The sequence below is a fragment of the Panthera tigris genome, chromosome B4, assembly GCF_018350195.1.
Source record: "Panthera tigris isolate Pti1 chromosome B4, P.tigris_Pti1_mat1.1, whole genome shotgun sequence".
Classification (NCBI taxonomy): domain Eukaryota; kingdom Metazoa; phylum Chordata; class Mammalia; order Carnivora; family Felidae; genus Panthera; species Panthera tigris.
The window spans coordinates 36,201,602-36,217,080 of NC_056666.1; the positions used below are offsets into that span (position 1 = coordinate 36,201,602).

The 15,479-nt window shown below is 35.5% G+C and overlaps 1 protein-coding gene across 9 annotated transcripts in view; it reads right to left on the reverse strand.

Moving 5' to 3' along the window:
• The window catches only part of ERC1 (ELKS/RAB6-interacting/CAST family member 1), a 509,181-nt gene that overhangs the window by 271,693 nt on the left and 222,009 nt on the right, over window positions 1-15,479 (reverse strand). For all 9 annotated transcript variants that reach the window (XM_042991509.1, XM_042991507.1, XM_042991508.1 and 6 more), the window contains one exon: window positions 12,818-12,953. In XM_042991509.1, the coding sequence (XP_042847443.1) occupies window positions 12,818-12,953 (136 nt within the window). The remainder of the gene's footprint in view (window positions 1-12,817; window positions 12,954-15,479) is intronic.

Consider the following 15,479-nt stretch of genomic DNA (forward strand, 5'->3'; position numbering starts at 1 on the left):
GAAATCACTGGATAATGACAGATCTTCTTAAGCTTCTCCCTCTGTCAACAGCAGAGGGAAGGTCACTGCAAATCTCACAAAGATTCTCCAAGGTAACCCAGCCTCCCATGTTCACTCATCACTTTCCCAACTTGAACTCTGCCTTGGTTATGGAGGTCATTTATTTGGGTTAATAGTAAGAGTTGCTTCTTTGGAATAAACACCACTTATCAGAGAAGCTTTAACATGTTCTGAAAGATATTAATGTTAACTGCTATCCATTATCCTTAACATAAAAAGACAGTAATTTTTTATTACTCTCAACCCCACTGCTTATTCTTCCTCTCTTTTCCCCATCCTCCAAGCATACAAACACATGCAGAAGATTTCATTAGAATCATTCAACATGTCAGAATTCAATTACCAACTGCTTAGATGCTAACTGGGAGAAAAAAATTGAAGCTAGATGCACTGATGAAGTCAATTTTATGAAAAGAAAGCCACCCTAACACAGAGACAGAATTTGGTTATACACCAACTATTTTTTATTTTAAGGAAATGCTTTGGCATAAAATTTAAAGGTATTTTCTTCCCCCTTTGTCCATAGTCCCTCAAACATCTCCCGCACTCAAAGTTGAACTCTGTTATAACCTTAATTTTTAAAAATCAAAGTCAAACAAGAGCAGATGCATTTCATTAAAGAAACAGAAATATATACATATACAATGGTGCTTTTTTATTTATTTGAGGGGGGAAGGGCAGAGAATCTCAAGCAGGCTCCGCACTGATGGCATGCACCCCTACATAAATTTTACAGAATATATAGTAAAAATATCCCATGTAGATGAGCCAGGTTCTTATCTTAAAAATTCTGGTATCAAAAACTTGAGCAAGGACTTAGGGTTAGCCTAATCCTAGTACATGTCTCCTCTGATCAATAATGCTTATAGAGGGGCACAGGGGTAGTTGACTGAGTGACTGACTCTTGATTATGGCTCAGGTCATGATCTTGTAGTTTGTGAAATTGAGCCCCACGTTGGGCTCTGTGCGGTCAGATTCCTTCTCCCTCTCTCTCTGCCCTCCCCGTGCTTGTGTGCATCTCTCTCTCTCTCTCTCTCAAAAATAAAATAAAATAAAATAAAATATAATGCTTATTAAAAGAACAAGCATAAATTTTCAAAGTCTTTACCAAACATGCCAAAGATAACCTTTTATTTAAAATAATGAATAACTGATGTGGTCTATAAGAGGATGACTTTTGCCTTTGAGGTCTTAGCAAAAGGGATATATAAAGCCTGCTTCTGCTCTCTCTTAAAAATAAGAATCTTATTACAGACTTCACTTTCCAAATACAAAGGAGGAGTCTCCACAACAACACAAAGGAAAGGATTAAACCATTAATTTACTGCTAGGAATTTATCCAAGGGATACAGGAGTACTGATGCATAGGGGCACTTGTACCCCAATGTTTATAGCAGCACTCTCAACAATAGCCAAATTATGGAAAGAGCCTAAATGTCCATCAACTGATGAATGGATAAAGAAATTGTGGTTTATACACACAATGGAATACTACGTGGCAATGAGAAAAAATGAAATATGGCCTTTTGTAGCAACGTGGATGGAACTGGAGAGTGTGATGCTAAGTGAAATAAGCCATACAGAGAAAGACAGATACCATATGGTTTCACTCTTATGTGGATCCTGAGAAACTTAACAGAAACCCATGGGGGAGGGGAAGGAAAAAAAAAAAAAAAGAAGTTAGAGTGGGAGAGAGCCAAAGCATAAGAGACTGTTAAAAACTGAGAACAAACTGAGGGTTGATGGGGGGTGGGAGGGAGGGGAGGGTGGGTGATGGGTATTGAGGAGGGCACCTTTTGGGATGAGCACTGGGTGTTGTATGGAAACCAATTTGACAATAAATTTCATATATTAAAAAAAATAAAAAAAATAAAAATAAAAATAAAATGAGGTATCTGCTGTACTCTAGTCAATGAAAAAAAAAACCATTAATTTTACTGAGGTGAGGATATAGTACTTGTAAGAATTTTAGTGCCAAATGTAACTTTAACCAGCCATTATTTTATGGGGAGCATTCTTATAATAAGCTAAAAGGATGTGGCTAAAAGTTCCCATAGAATAGGGCTAACCTTTGGGCACCTGGGTGCCTCAGTTGGTTAAGCGTCTGAGTTCAGCTCAGGTCAGATCTCAATGTTCATGAGTTCAAGCCCTCCATCGGGCTCTGTGCTTATAGCTCAGAGCCTGGAGCCTGCTTTGGTTTCTGTGTCTCCTTTTCTCTCTGCCTCTCTCTCTCTCAAAAATGAATAAATATTTAAAAAAAAAAAAGAGAGAGAGAGAATAGGGCTAACCTTAACAGTAGGAAGCATCTTAGTAGACTACACATGAATATTATCAATAAACATTCTTTCGGTAAATTTCACTGGCAATCAAATAGAACTGAACTTTGGCCAGAGAGAAAAGTATCTGCAGAGTCTATTTCAACCACTGTAGAGTTCCTTAGAATAATTTTATGACTTGTTTTTTGTTTTCTAAATGGTAAAAAGCAGCACAGTTTGGGCTAAAACCTTTTAAAAACTGCACACATGCCAAAAATTTGAGTAGGTGCTTCACCTACAGGAAAGCCAAATTTTCAACTTAATTCCAGCAACTATGCACAAGGTTGTAAAAATGGATCTAATTTGTATATACTTTTCCAGTGTGATCCCTAAGTCCATTTAATATTTCTTGAGAACACCATAAACACCCACCTATGTCCATATTCTAGACAGAAAAAGACCTATTTTGCCAAAGAAAAAAATTAAAGAGGAAGAAATGACATAGGATTAAATCTTTAAATAGGTCAAGGAGAATATTTGTTAAGGAACCAAAATTGATTTTTACAAGAACATCATTAATATATTACAGGTACCTAATATATTAGGTGACACATCACATACTATTTCTAGAAAGAGATCAGAGAATCTTAATTTTTTTAATGTTTTCTTAAATAATTACCCCCATGGCCAATGTGAAAACCAAACATAAGTAGTCTTCATTTCAGAAAGGAAAAACATCTCTTACCCAAATGGAAGAATGTTTGTTACAGCAAATCCAATCAATTTTTAAAGAAAAACACAAATGTTTCACTGATAATGCTTCTGAAAAGAGAATATGTCTAAATATACATAAAGTTTTCCTGTCACTATTTCTATTGTTTTCATTTTCTTTGAACTTTATTGTTAATATTCATTGGTCTCAGGAGAGTTGACTCACAAGAGCCACAGTGTTCTTTCAGCAGTCCCATTAATCTCTGTGACAGTACCCTCTCTCAAGGTTAAATTCAAATACTTCTCTTTGTTATAAATAAAAACAAAGCACCAAACCACTATCAAACCGAGCTTCATCCCTACCCACCTTCAGTCTAGTTTGTCTTATTAGAATATGACTAAAACTTGTAGTTTTGTCAAAAGACAAAGTGAGTGCTACTACTTAAAAAATAAAAACATATAAGGTAAATATTCTCAACTAACTGCAGATAACATTTCTTTGTTAAAATATTTGAAGTCCTGGGTGCCTGGGTGGCTCAGCTGGTTGGGCGTCTGACTTCAGCTCAGGTCACGATCCTATGGTTCGTGGGTTTGAGCCCCGTGTCAGGCTCTTTGCTGACAGCTTAGAGCCTGGAGCCTGTTTCGGATTCTGTGTCTCCCTCTCTCTCTGCCCCTCCTTTGCTCATTCTCATTCTCTCTCTCTCTCAAAAATAAACATTTAAAACATGTGTGTGTGTGTGTGTGTGTGTGTGTGTGTGTGTGTATATATATATATATATATATATATATATATATATATATATATATAAAGTCCTTAAAGAGTAATCTATGAAATTTTAAAGACTACTAGAATGCTAAATATTGTAGCATCATACAATTTTTTTTAATTTGTAACTTAAATTTTATTGTAACAATTATAGCTGCAGTTAGTGAATGGCTGCCTATGTAAGACAATATTTAAGAAAAGCTGAAAAGATATGTTTAAAACAGCCCTTAACCTAAGGTAGACATAAACTAGCACAGAAGAGAAAGTGATTAAATCATACAAAAGCAATTATAATATATTAAAAAGTATAAAATGACAAAGTATAATTAAACATATAGGCTGAGGAACAATAGATAAGACAATAACAAAACAGGGTACAGATCATAAACAAAGATTAATTTTAAGCCAGAATGTTTAGGTGGTAAAACTGGAAATCCACCAGGAAAAGATTCTGTATAAGAAAAAGAGCACAGATTAGAAAATCAACAAACTGTATTTACGAAACATCAACACTATAGCTTCTCTAGAATATAGTAGCTATGCTAGGAAGTATCTCACCTAAAAATGAGGTTAGAAATACTTAAAGGTTTGGTTGATGGGAGACTCCAAAGGCCAGGCTAAGATGCTTGTGAATGAGTGTTCTGGACATCTATCAATTCAACTGAAATCAATAAACACTTTTAGAGAGAACCAACTATGTACAACGTACCAAGACCTAATTCCCAAACTCAAATATATGGGGGGAACAACACACAAATTATTAGTATGTAATATAAGTAGGATAAAACAGATATCAAAGCAGAAACAAAGTCTAATGGAATTACAACAGAGGCCTGATTAATACCAACTGTGAGGATTTAGGCAGGCTTCACAAGGGAGGAAGCATCTGATCTGAACCTTATAAAGATAGGCAGCCTTTCAACAGAGATTTCCTAATCGCAACATCACCATCAGTCAAATCAGCTAAGATTATGCTTTCATATAATGTTTATTTAGGAGGTCCTTATTGCTGGGATTTGCCTAATTTCGTTTTTTTATACAGCAATTACTTACAAATTGCACTATAACACACCTTTTGACAGAAAGAGCATATCACAGCACTCAGCACAGTGACAGTTCCATAACGGGCACACAATAAATGTTTACTGAGGACAACTACAGATTATTCTGAAATCTTATTTAGCCAATCAAGGTGAAATACAGCTTACAAAAAAATATTAATGAAACAACTCAGAACTAAATTTAATACAGAGCTAAATTCTTGAGTAAGGGAAACAGAAAGTTCAGCAAAATTAAATGCAGTCTATCAAGAGAAGAGGCATTATAATTAAAAAACACGATAGCAGAAAAGGCTCATCACCAATATGTGTCATCACCAATATGTGCAGCATTGTTTTTATCATTCATGTACTTTATTCATGAATATTGAATGGAATTGTAAAATAGTTTAGATGTATATATGGATCATACTAGAAACACTTTAAGTAACCATTGTATAATCAAGTCTTAATATCAGTCACATATATACCTAAAGATAGACATTACAAAGACTTTGTGAAGGGCAGTGAATTTTGGTGAGTGTGTGACAGAAAAACTGGCCAAGGCAAGTGTATAGATCAGTATAGGACCATCTACTATCTCCAAGGTCAATAAGATAGAATGGAAGACATCTATCTACCTTAGCCCAGGGAGATCACTGCTCTTTCTTGACCATTTTGAATACACTGGATCAGACCACTCAACGATGCTGTCCTCTTTCTCAGACTCTCAGCACCATTACCATGATGCACTTACTCCCCACTCTGGAGACCATCTTCTCTCTTGCCTTCTATAATGCCATATTCTCCTTTTTCTCTCCCATCTCAACTGGCCTTTTCATTTTAGTTTCTTTTCAAACACCACCCTCTCCTACCCAAACCCATCTCTACCTACTGAGGATTCCAACAGCTCAGCTCTAAGTCCAGGTTCTTCTGTTAATATTTTACCTCTAGACGATATGACTGATTCCTACAGACTTCAATATGATTTTTAAACTCAAGTCCCCAAAATTAATTTCTATGGACTTTTTATCATTATGTTACATTGTCTTCCCCATAAGGCAATATGCTCCAGAGGCTGTAGGGAGTATGTCTTTTCACTACTATCTAATCAAGTCTAGCAACAGACTTTTACACATAGAAAGCATTTGATAATTTTATACTGAATAAATAAAAGACATCAAGTATGTCTAAGGAAAATGAGTAAAAATTAAGCCTGATATCTTGGAGGGATATAGACTAATCAAAGTACATCAACTCTAATAAAATAGCCATATTTTCATATCATAGCTTTATGATTTAGGTCAGATTTTCAGAACAATCAACTTGTTCAATTAAGTTCTAAATTAAACTAAGGCTTTAGGATATCAAACAATATGGAGAACACAGTAATATCTGCTTTGCGAATTTAGAAATGGTATTTGAAAAAAGCCCAAGGTATCTATCCTGTATCATTAAGCTTGGAGGTAAGATGTTTTTGAAATTCACAGCTCATTTATTTCAAGGGAATGAGAACATGAAGTGGATAATTAAAAGTGCTGAGATGGGTGCCTGGGTGGCTCACTCGGTTAAGCCTCTGACTTCAGATCAGGTCATGATCTCACATGATCTCACAATTCGTGGGTTTGAGCCCCACATCAGGCTCTGTGCTGACAGCTCAGAGCCTGGAACCTGCTTCAGATTCTGTATCTTCTTCTCTCTCTGCCCCTCCCATGCTCAATCCTCTATCTCTCTGTCTCTCAAAAATATATAAACATTAAAAAAAAAGTGCTGAGAAAAGAGTCAATGACAATTTGAAATAGATTTTTAATTCTGAACTAATTATAAAAATACAGAGAGGCTGCAAAATTAGTACACAGTTCCCATATACCCCTCCACCCAGCCTCCTCTAATGTTAAGAGCTTACATAACCATAGTACAGTGATCAAAATTAGGAAATTTACATTGGTGCAATACTCTTCACAAAACTAAAGACCTTCTTCTAATCTCAACAGTTTTCCCCTAATGTCCTGTATCTGTTTTAGGATCCAGTCTGGGATCCCACAGTTCATTTAGTTAACATTTCTTCTAAGTGCCACTCCATCTACAATAGTTTTCAGTCTTTGTCTTTCACAATCTTGACACTTTTAAAGTGTACTGCATAGTTATTTTATAAAAATGTTCCAGAATTTGGATTTGTCTGGTATTTTCTCATAACTGGAATAAGATTATACATTTTGGAGAAAGAGCACAGATATGAGATTATCTACTTTCTCAGTATATCATATCAAGGGGACCATGATGTCAATATCTCACTACTGCTAATGCTAACCTGAATCATTCTGTTAAAGTGGTGTCTATTAGGTCTGTTCACAGAAATGTTAGTCTTCCCTTTATACCTAATAAACATCTCAGGGAATATATTTTGAGACTATTATTCCTCAAATGTTCACCCACTAATTTTCACAACCATCACTGGATCTGGTCTGCAACACTTATTACTGAGGTGTTTGTTTCGTGGTGATTTTTAAAAATCTGCATCCTTCTACACTTACTAATTAGCAATCTTCTTCGGGAAAGAACTGCCCTCACCCCCCTACTTACTTATGCATTTGATTATTTATATCAGTATGAGCTCATATTTATTTCATTCTATGGATTAAATTCAAATATTACCATTATTTATCTTTTTACTCAAATTGTTTTAACATGAGACATTAGGTGCTCCTTCAGGTTGGCTCCTATGTTCTTTCACAAGCCTGCATTCTTTTGTTGAGCATTTTCCTATTTTCTGGAACCACAAAGTTATCCAGGCTCACTGCATATTTTCCCTGCCCCAACCCTGAAATCAACCATTTCTTCAAGATGCCTTGGTTCATCTTACTGAAGAAAGGTGTATAGAAACCAGAATCTGGGTGTTAGGTGTGCTTACTACTTCTAAGCCCTCTTGGTGGACAAAGTGAGGAAGTATAAGCATATATAACAACCCCATACATACATACATATCAGTATTTCTATATTTATTTGCATATAAATTAAATACCATGAATTCATACTAATATCTCTGATGCCAGTACGCTACAGGGTTTACTTAAGCCTTCCCACTTCACTTATTTATAACTTCTTGCTTGAACAATGAAAAGCTCGCCCTCATTATCTATATTTACTTGAATTCTAGTACACATATCAAGTGCTCTCAGAATGGCTAGCCTATCCTTTGTGAGAAACACATTTATTACCAGATTACAACATTTATGTATAGTTCTTTGTCTTTAGCTTTCTAGCATTCAGTCAAGACAATGTCTTCCAAAACTATTTAGGTTAGTTCCTTTCTTCCCCAGCCCTTTGAGGGTGTTTGTATTATACATTTATAAAACAGGTTTACCTGTTAGTGTTTGTATTCTCTTTGGCTTTTCCCCCCACCCCACCCCACCCCACATCTTGATTGGTTTTGTTTACCTAGTTTTTAGCATATGTGAAATAGTACTATGGTTTGGAGAGTCAAAGTCTTTATTACATAACAGAAGGTTCTCCTCAAACCTACCACCCCAATCCCATTTCCCCTTTCTTTCCACTCTTCTCATCACTCCCATAGATAACTGGTCTCTTTAGTTTCTAGTTTATCCTTCCTGTTTTCTTTTGAAAAAGGAAAAAAAAGATGAGATGTAAGTGTATTTTCTTATACCAAGAGTAGCATACTATAGATAGTCTTTGTGCTTCCCCCCTCCCCCCAACTTAACAGGATGTCCATATCAGGTCATTAGAGATCTTCCTCACTTTTTCTTAAAGCTGCCAAGTCTCCAGTTTGTGGATGTACCATAGAAGACTCAAGTCCTCTCCTACCTACAGGCAATTAGGTTGTTTCTAATATTTCACAATTACCCACAATACTGTAAAGAACCATTTATATAAGTATTTTTATATTGCCTGAGCTATATCTTCAGATACCACAAGATGATGGATAGCTGAGTCAGTAAGTTAACTGCATATGTATATATGGTAATTATAACCTATATTAAAAAATCATGTTTTGAACTTTAATAATTTTTAAGAGTAAAAGGGGGCTTCTACAACCAAAAAATCTCAGACAGGTTAATATACATAACACAAAAGTACAAACAGAATACAATGGAATGTCAATGTCCTACATTAAGAAAGGGCACTCGTATCTAAGGCCATGATAAACAATGCCAAGGTTTACAGTCTGCAGGATTCCTAGGTTCTCTCCACTTTCAGGTATCATTTTCATTTCATATGTAAGGAATTTGTTTAACCTTTTTAGAACATTTTTAATGTGTTGAACCAAAAACAATGAGTAAAGTAACAACTTATTTCCAAACTCACGTTCTGCCAAAAAGGAATACTTTTAGTTCCATCTGAATATTAAAAAAATGGAAATTGAAAGAAATGAAGTTATCTTTTCAAAACACTTTCAAGATAAAACATAGGATTTTGAATTAAAAAAAAAAACAGTACAGCAAGGACATCAAATGTGCAAATGCTACACTCAACTATCATGAATAAACCTCACATGTGATGCTGAACAAAAGTCACAGAAGAATGAATATGATGACTCATTTACATAAAATAAAAATATGCACAACTAACCTATACTTATTTAATATATACACAGGTTGCAAAGAAAAGCAAAGAACAATAAAAGCCAAAATAATAATTTCCTCTAGAGGAAGGGAGGAAAAAATGATCAGGAAGGAATATACATATGATTTCTGGGATGCCAGTAATCTTCTAATTTCTTGAGATGATCACTTTACATGTATTATTTACATTGTGTGTATATGTGTATTTTATGTACTTCTTCTAACGTATTTAATATTGCAGAATAATGAAAGACAAATTTAAAAAGTAATATCACTGCTTTGTGGCAAACTGTAACTTCTACTAGGAAGAGTGAAGACACCAATGAACTACCATAACTGGCAGTCACTGAATAACAAAAAGTGAAAATTAACCTTGTTTTAAACCAGGTTTTAATCTTCACAAACAAAAGAAAACATACTATGTATTTACTAACATCATCAGAATTAAACTTTGGAAGGCAAGGTGGCACCTGATAAAGATTATTCATTATTCATCAAATCTGAAAAAATTAAATATACCATATTTTAACATGATAAAGAATATACTTTAATCCTAGAATTATTATGCCTATAGTGGAAATACTAAAATAATTCCTTCCCTTTACATTTCCTATTTCACAAAAACATCAACAGATGAACCCAAATATATACGCAGAAATTTAAAACACACAAAAAAATTCAGGTATTAGAACTATTTTTAATACAAGTCCAAAATCAATTGCTTTTCTACTATTATACTTTCATGAATTCTGATTAGCCATTTCTCCAAGATCACTAGCTTTTTTTAGTGGAGATTCATATTTAGAGATCACAATCTGGGTGCTAGGGATGTTAACTACCACTGGTTGTCATTTGCAACAACATGGTTAAGAAGTGAGTGGCAGAGCTAGTTAGTACAAGAGCTGAGATCACATGGAAAATATCCTAGTTGTAACCCTATACTCTTTTCACTATATTTAAATGAACTACATCCATGTGTATCTTGCATATGGCCATGAGCTATCATTTGTCATTATTTTTATATCCATCACTTACTGAGACACCTTGGAAAAGTCATTCATCCACTCTAAACTAGTTTTCTATGTAATATATAAAATAAATAATCTGATGTCCTTATTTCTCAAATCATACAAAGAGTAAATAGGAGATTACATGTGAAGGCTCTTTTGATAATAACATAAAAATTGACAAAAGATTAAAAGGGCATCTTTCGGTTTACGCAGACAGACTGGTAACAGAAAACATTAAAGGGGTGGAGGACAGAAGACAAATGAAAAAATTAAGGAGGTAACATAAATAAGGGCCTGTCTTATAAATTAAATATTTTCAGTAATTAAAAACATTGTGATACTAGTTCAACAAAGGAGGCTGAATGAAATCCTAGAAATAGCCTAATTGTTCAATGAAATGAGCAATGAAATAATTTCCTATCAATGATCTAGTTAAATTGTTAGCCATGAAGAAAAATAAGACCCTCACCACACAAAATATCCTAAAATAATTTAAATTAAGAAGTAAAGGTAAAAAATGGAAGTCCAGAGCAACTTAAAAATATTTATAGGCAAATATTTATATGTTCTCAAAACAGGGATAAACAAACCAAAAAAATCCTTGGGGAAAAGGCCAACACGGAAGAGAGACAGCATTTGATTTATATTAACAAATGAAAATTTAAGACATGAATAAATACTTAGCCTCACTGGTAATCAAATAAATGTAAATTAAAACAAAAATTAAATATTTTCCGGGGCGCCTGGGTGGCTCAGTCGGTTAAGCGTCTGACTTCGGCTCAGGTCATGATCTCATGGTTCATGGGTTCGAGCCCCACATCAGGCTCTGTGCTGACAGCTGGGAGCCTGAAGCCTGCTTCGGATTCTGTGTTTCCCTCTCTCTCTGCCCCTCCCCAACTCGTGTGCTGTTTCCCTCTGTCTCAAAAATAAATAAACATTCAAAAAAAATTGTTTTTAAATTAAATATTCTCCATCCATCAGACTGGCACTTTAAAAAAAGAGGGGGGGCACCTACATGGCTCAGTCAGTTAAGCGTCCAACTTTGGCTCAGGTCATGATCTTGCCATTCCTGAGTTCGAGCCTCGTGTCAGACTCTGTGCTGACAGCTCAGAGCCTGGAGCCTGTTTCAGATTCTGTGTCTCCCTCTCTCTCTGCCCCTCCCCTGCTCGCACTCTGTCTCTCTCTCTCTCTCTTAAAAATAAATAAACATTAAACAAAAAAAAAACTTTTTAAAAAGGAGGAAGAAAATTGATAATATCAACTACTGTTGGCAACAGTGAGGGAAAACCGGTACGCTGCTTCTATCAAAAGGTGCTGCATTTGAAAAGATGTGTATTGTTTCTATAAGGACCATGCACTGTATAATAAAATGAATATAAAACAGGAATGAAAAAAGAAATTAAAAAGTCAGATTTTTGTGTCTGAAGTGGATCTGTTGTGAAGTCTAAAAATGTCCCACAAATCTCTTCAGTAAAGATTGCATGATAATGCAATTGTGGCATAAATTCTCTCTCAAACCAAATTAAAAGTTTCAACGAGAGAAAAACAAAGTGGCGGTAGCTTAGCAGAATTAGCAGATATGCTTCTCTAAAATTTAAACTTCATTCTGACAGGTTACAGATCCAGAAAGTCTCACGTAAAATCATGGCTGAGCCACTTACAGAGCTGTGTGTATTCAGGTAAATAATTCAATTTCTTGGAGTCACTTTCTTACCTGTAAAACGTGCACAAAACCACCTGCCCCACAAGATCAATGTCAAGGTTAGAAATAATGAATGACCAAAGGCCTGAGTTCAAGTAATGGGCACATAACAGGAACTTACCATATCGTCACTAGTACTGTTATGGAGTTTAGTTACACCTAATTTTTGAAAAATTATCACTCCAATGAAGTGAAAAAGTATAGTTTATACATCCTGTATGACTGTGAAATATGCTCTCTAAAGTGAATATTTAAAAAGGAGGGAAAGAAAGAGAGAAAGGAAAAAGCAGAGAGAATATAGGTAAAAGAAGAATAAAAAAACAGAATGAAGTTAAACAGACGTTAGCCAAGATTAGCAATGTACTGTAATGAAGGAAAATGGCAAATAGTAATACTGACCACCCTGAAGCTTAAGAGAACCCACTCATTGAACTGACATTGAACTTACCAATTAAATGCGATCAACTTGAAGATGAACTTTCTCCTATGCTGAGGTGTCCTCACAAAGCTGTGGAATAAAACTTGCCTTTTCTATTTAAAGCCATTCCTTTATTGCTAAACAGTTGGTCTCAGAGGAAGGCAGCAAGCAGGGTTAGAAAGAGAAAAAAGAGGAGGATAAAGATGAAGAGAAAAACAACATGCAATCATGGATCAATCTCTTCACCCGATCCTTTCAGATTCTCCTCGGGTTCTAACCTGTAGTTGTTGGGAGCTATCATTGAGGTTATCCTCCCTCCGTCGAGCCTCCTCAAGCATCTGCGCACTCTTCTTCTTTTCCACCTGTTCCTTGTGCTTCAGATTTGCTACCTTCTTATTCTGGTCTTTCACTTGCCTATTGATAAGGGAGGAGAAAAATCAAGCTTTTCATATATCTGCATAAAAAAGAATATTTTTATTTAGAAATATATAGCACTGATGCCAAAAACTGGCTGAAAACCAACAAAGAATTTCTGCTGCAAAATTTTTCTAACAATTCAAAATTCTTTCCTACCAATGGAAACAAATTGGTAACAATGGTGTTTCAGAAACATGTGTTCAAGCAAGTACTTTATGAACCACAAAATTATAAAACAAAAGAAAGACATAGGATAGTCTGAAATAGCAGAAGAAAAGAAACCAATTCAGAGATTTATGTTGGAAATAGGGAAAGGCTACTGACATCAATGTTACGAAATATTTTCTCTTTTTTATTTGCATATCTATTACTGGTTTTTGACTTGCGATTAACATTAGGTTTCTACATAACATCTTATGCATATATCAGCCTATATTAAGTTGATGGTCATTTAAGCTTGAACCCGTTCTTTACTGATAGAGAATTTAAAATAATGGTCAAAAAGATACGCACTGGACTTGAGAAAAAAGAGTAAGACCTCAGTGAGACCCTTAACAGAGAGATAGAAAACATAAAAAACCAATCAGAGATGAACTCTGTAAATGAAATTAAAAATACACTATATGAAATAAATAGACTGGAGGAAGCAGAACACCGGATCAGTGACCTGGAGGACAGAGTAATGGAAAACAATCAAGCTGAACAGGAGAGAGGAAAAAAATAATAATAACAAATGCAAAGAGACTTAGGGAACTCATTGACACCATCAAGTGTAATAACATTGGAAATATAGGAATCTCAGAAAGAAGTGAGAGAGAAAAGAGGGTAGAAAATTTATTTGGAGAAATAATAGCTGAAAGCTTCCCTATATGAGGAAGGAAATGGAAATCCAGATCTAGGAAGCCCACAGAAGTCCACAACAAAATCAACCCAAGGAGGTCCACACAAAGATATACAGTAATTAAAATGGTGAGGAGTGACAGAGAATTTTAAAAGCAGCCAGAGAGAAGAAAACAGTCATATACAAGGGGACCCATTAGGCTATCAGCTGATTTTTCAGCAGAAACTTTGCAGGCTAGAAGGGAGTGGCATGATATATTCAAAGTGCTAAAGGAAAAAAGCCTGCAGCCAAGAATACTCTATCCAGAAAGGATGGCTCCCCAGAGCTGATTAATACAACAAACAGCTGCTGGGTGCCCCTTGTGCGTTTTCCTGTGTGCTATCTCACCTCACTTCACCATACACCTGTGAAGTGGGCACTATGTTATTTCTATTTTAGAAATGAGGGGCGCCTGGGTGGCTCAGTCAGGCGTCCAACTCTTGACCTCAGCTCAGGAGATGATTTCACAGTTCGTGAAATCAAGCCCCACATCGGGCTCTGCACTAACAACGCAGAGCCTGCTTGAGATTCGCACTCTCCCTCTGTCTCTCTGCCCCTTCCCCACTCATATGGGTGCACACACTCTCTCCCTCAAAATAAATAAAAACACTTAAAAGATAGTAAAAATAGAAAATTTATTCAAAATCAAACAGTAAATTAGTGACATAGATGGTAAAATAAAAGGTCTGATGGAAGTGCACACTAATAGGTTATCCTAAGGTCACATTTCAGATCTGTACTTTCTGCCATCTTGAATATCCACAGAAATATTTAGCCACAGAGAATAAAAACAGATACCAGTAAAAGAAACAAAAATGCAAATCATGTTTATATTTGATTCTCCTCACTACATAATTTTCTATGCTAATGTTTTGATTTTTATTAATCTGATATCAATTATATCCTAATGGAAAAAAACAGATTGGGACCTTTGCATTAGAAAAGACCAAAAAATGAAGCAAGATTTTCTTTTCATGAATCAAATTGCTCTTTCTCAAAATTAAACTTCTCATAACATTAGTTTACTGATACAAATATTTGCTGTTTTTAGAGTGAAAAAAATTTTAGATGGTATATAAATTCTTTTCACCCTGCATCTGTGGATTATTCCAGATGGTGCTAGCAACCACTAAAGCCATAGCAGTAACCTGGTTATTTGGAGCATTATGACACATGGAGGAAGAAACCTAATTAAAATCACCTGTGTATTTTTTGGTTAGCAGGCCAACCTTAAAGACTCAACTGTTGATCCAATCAAAACCCTTTTCATTCTTCAGTACTTTTTATCGTTATTATTATCTGAGAATGAGTGGTTTATTTTTATCCTGACTTTACCCACAAGCCATAGAACTAGGTCAGGGTGTTTTTAGTGGTGTTTCAGAAAAGAGAATAAAAAATCCCACTGCCCCTATCCTATCCCAATAATCATTCCAATCCAACTTGTAGTATGCATTTAAAAACCAAAACTGTTTGGGGGTGCCTGGGTGGCTCAGTCAGTTAAGCGACTGACTTTGGCTCAGATCATGATCTCTCAGTTCATGAGTTTGAACCAAACCCACCCCCCCCCCCCCCCCCCCCCCCCCCCCCGCTGGCAGGCTCTGTGCTGACAGCTCAGAGCCTGGAGACTGCTTTGGATTCTGTGT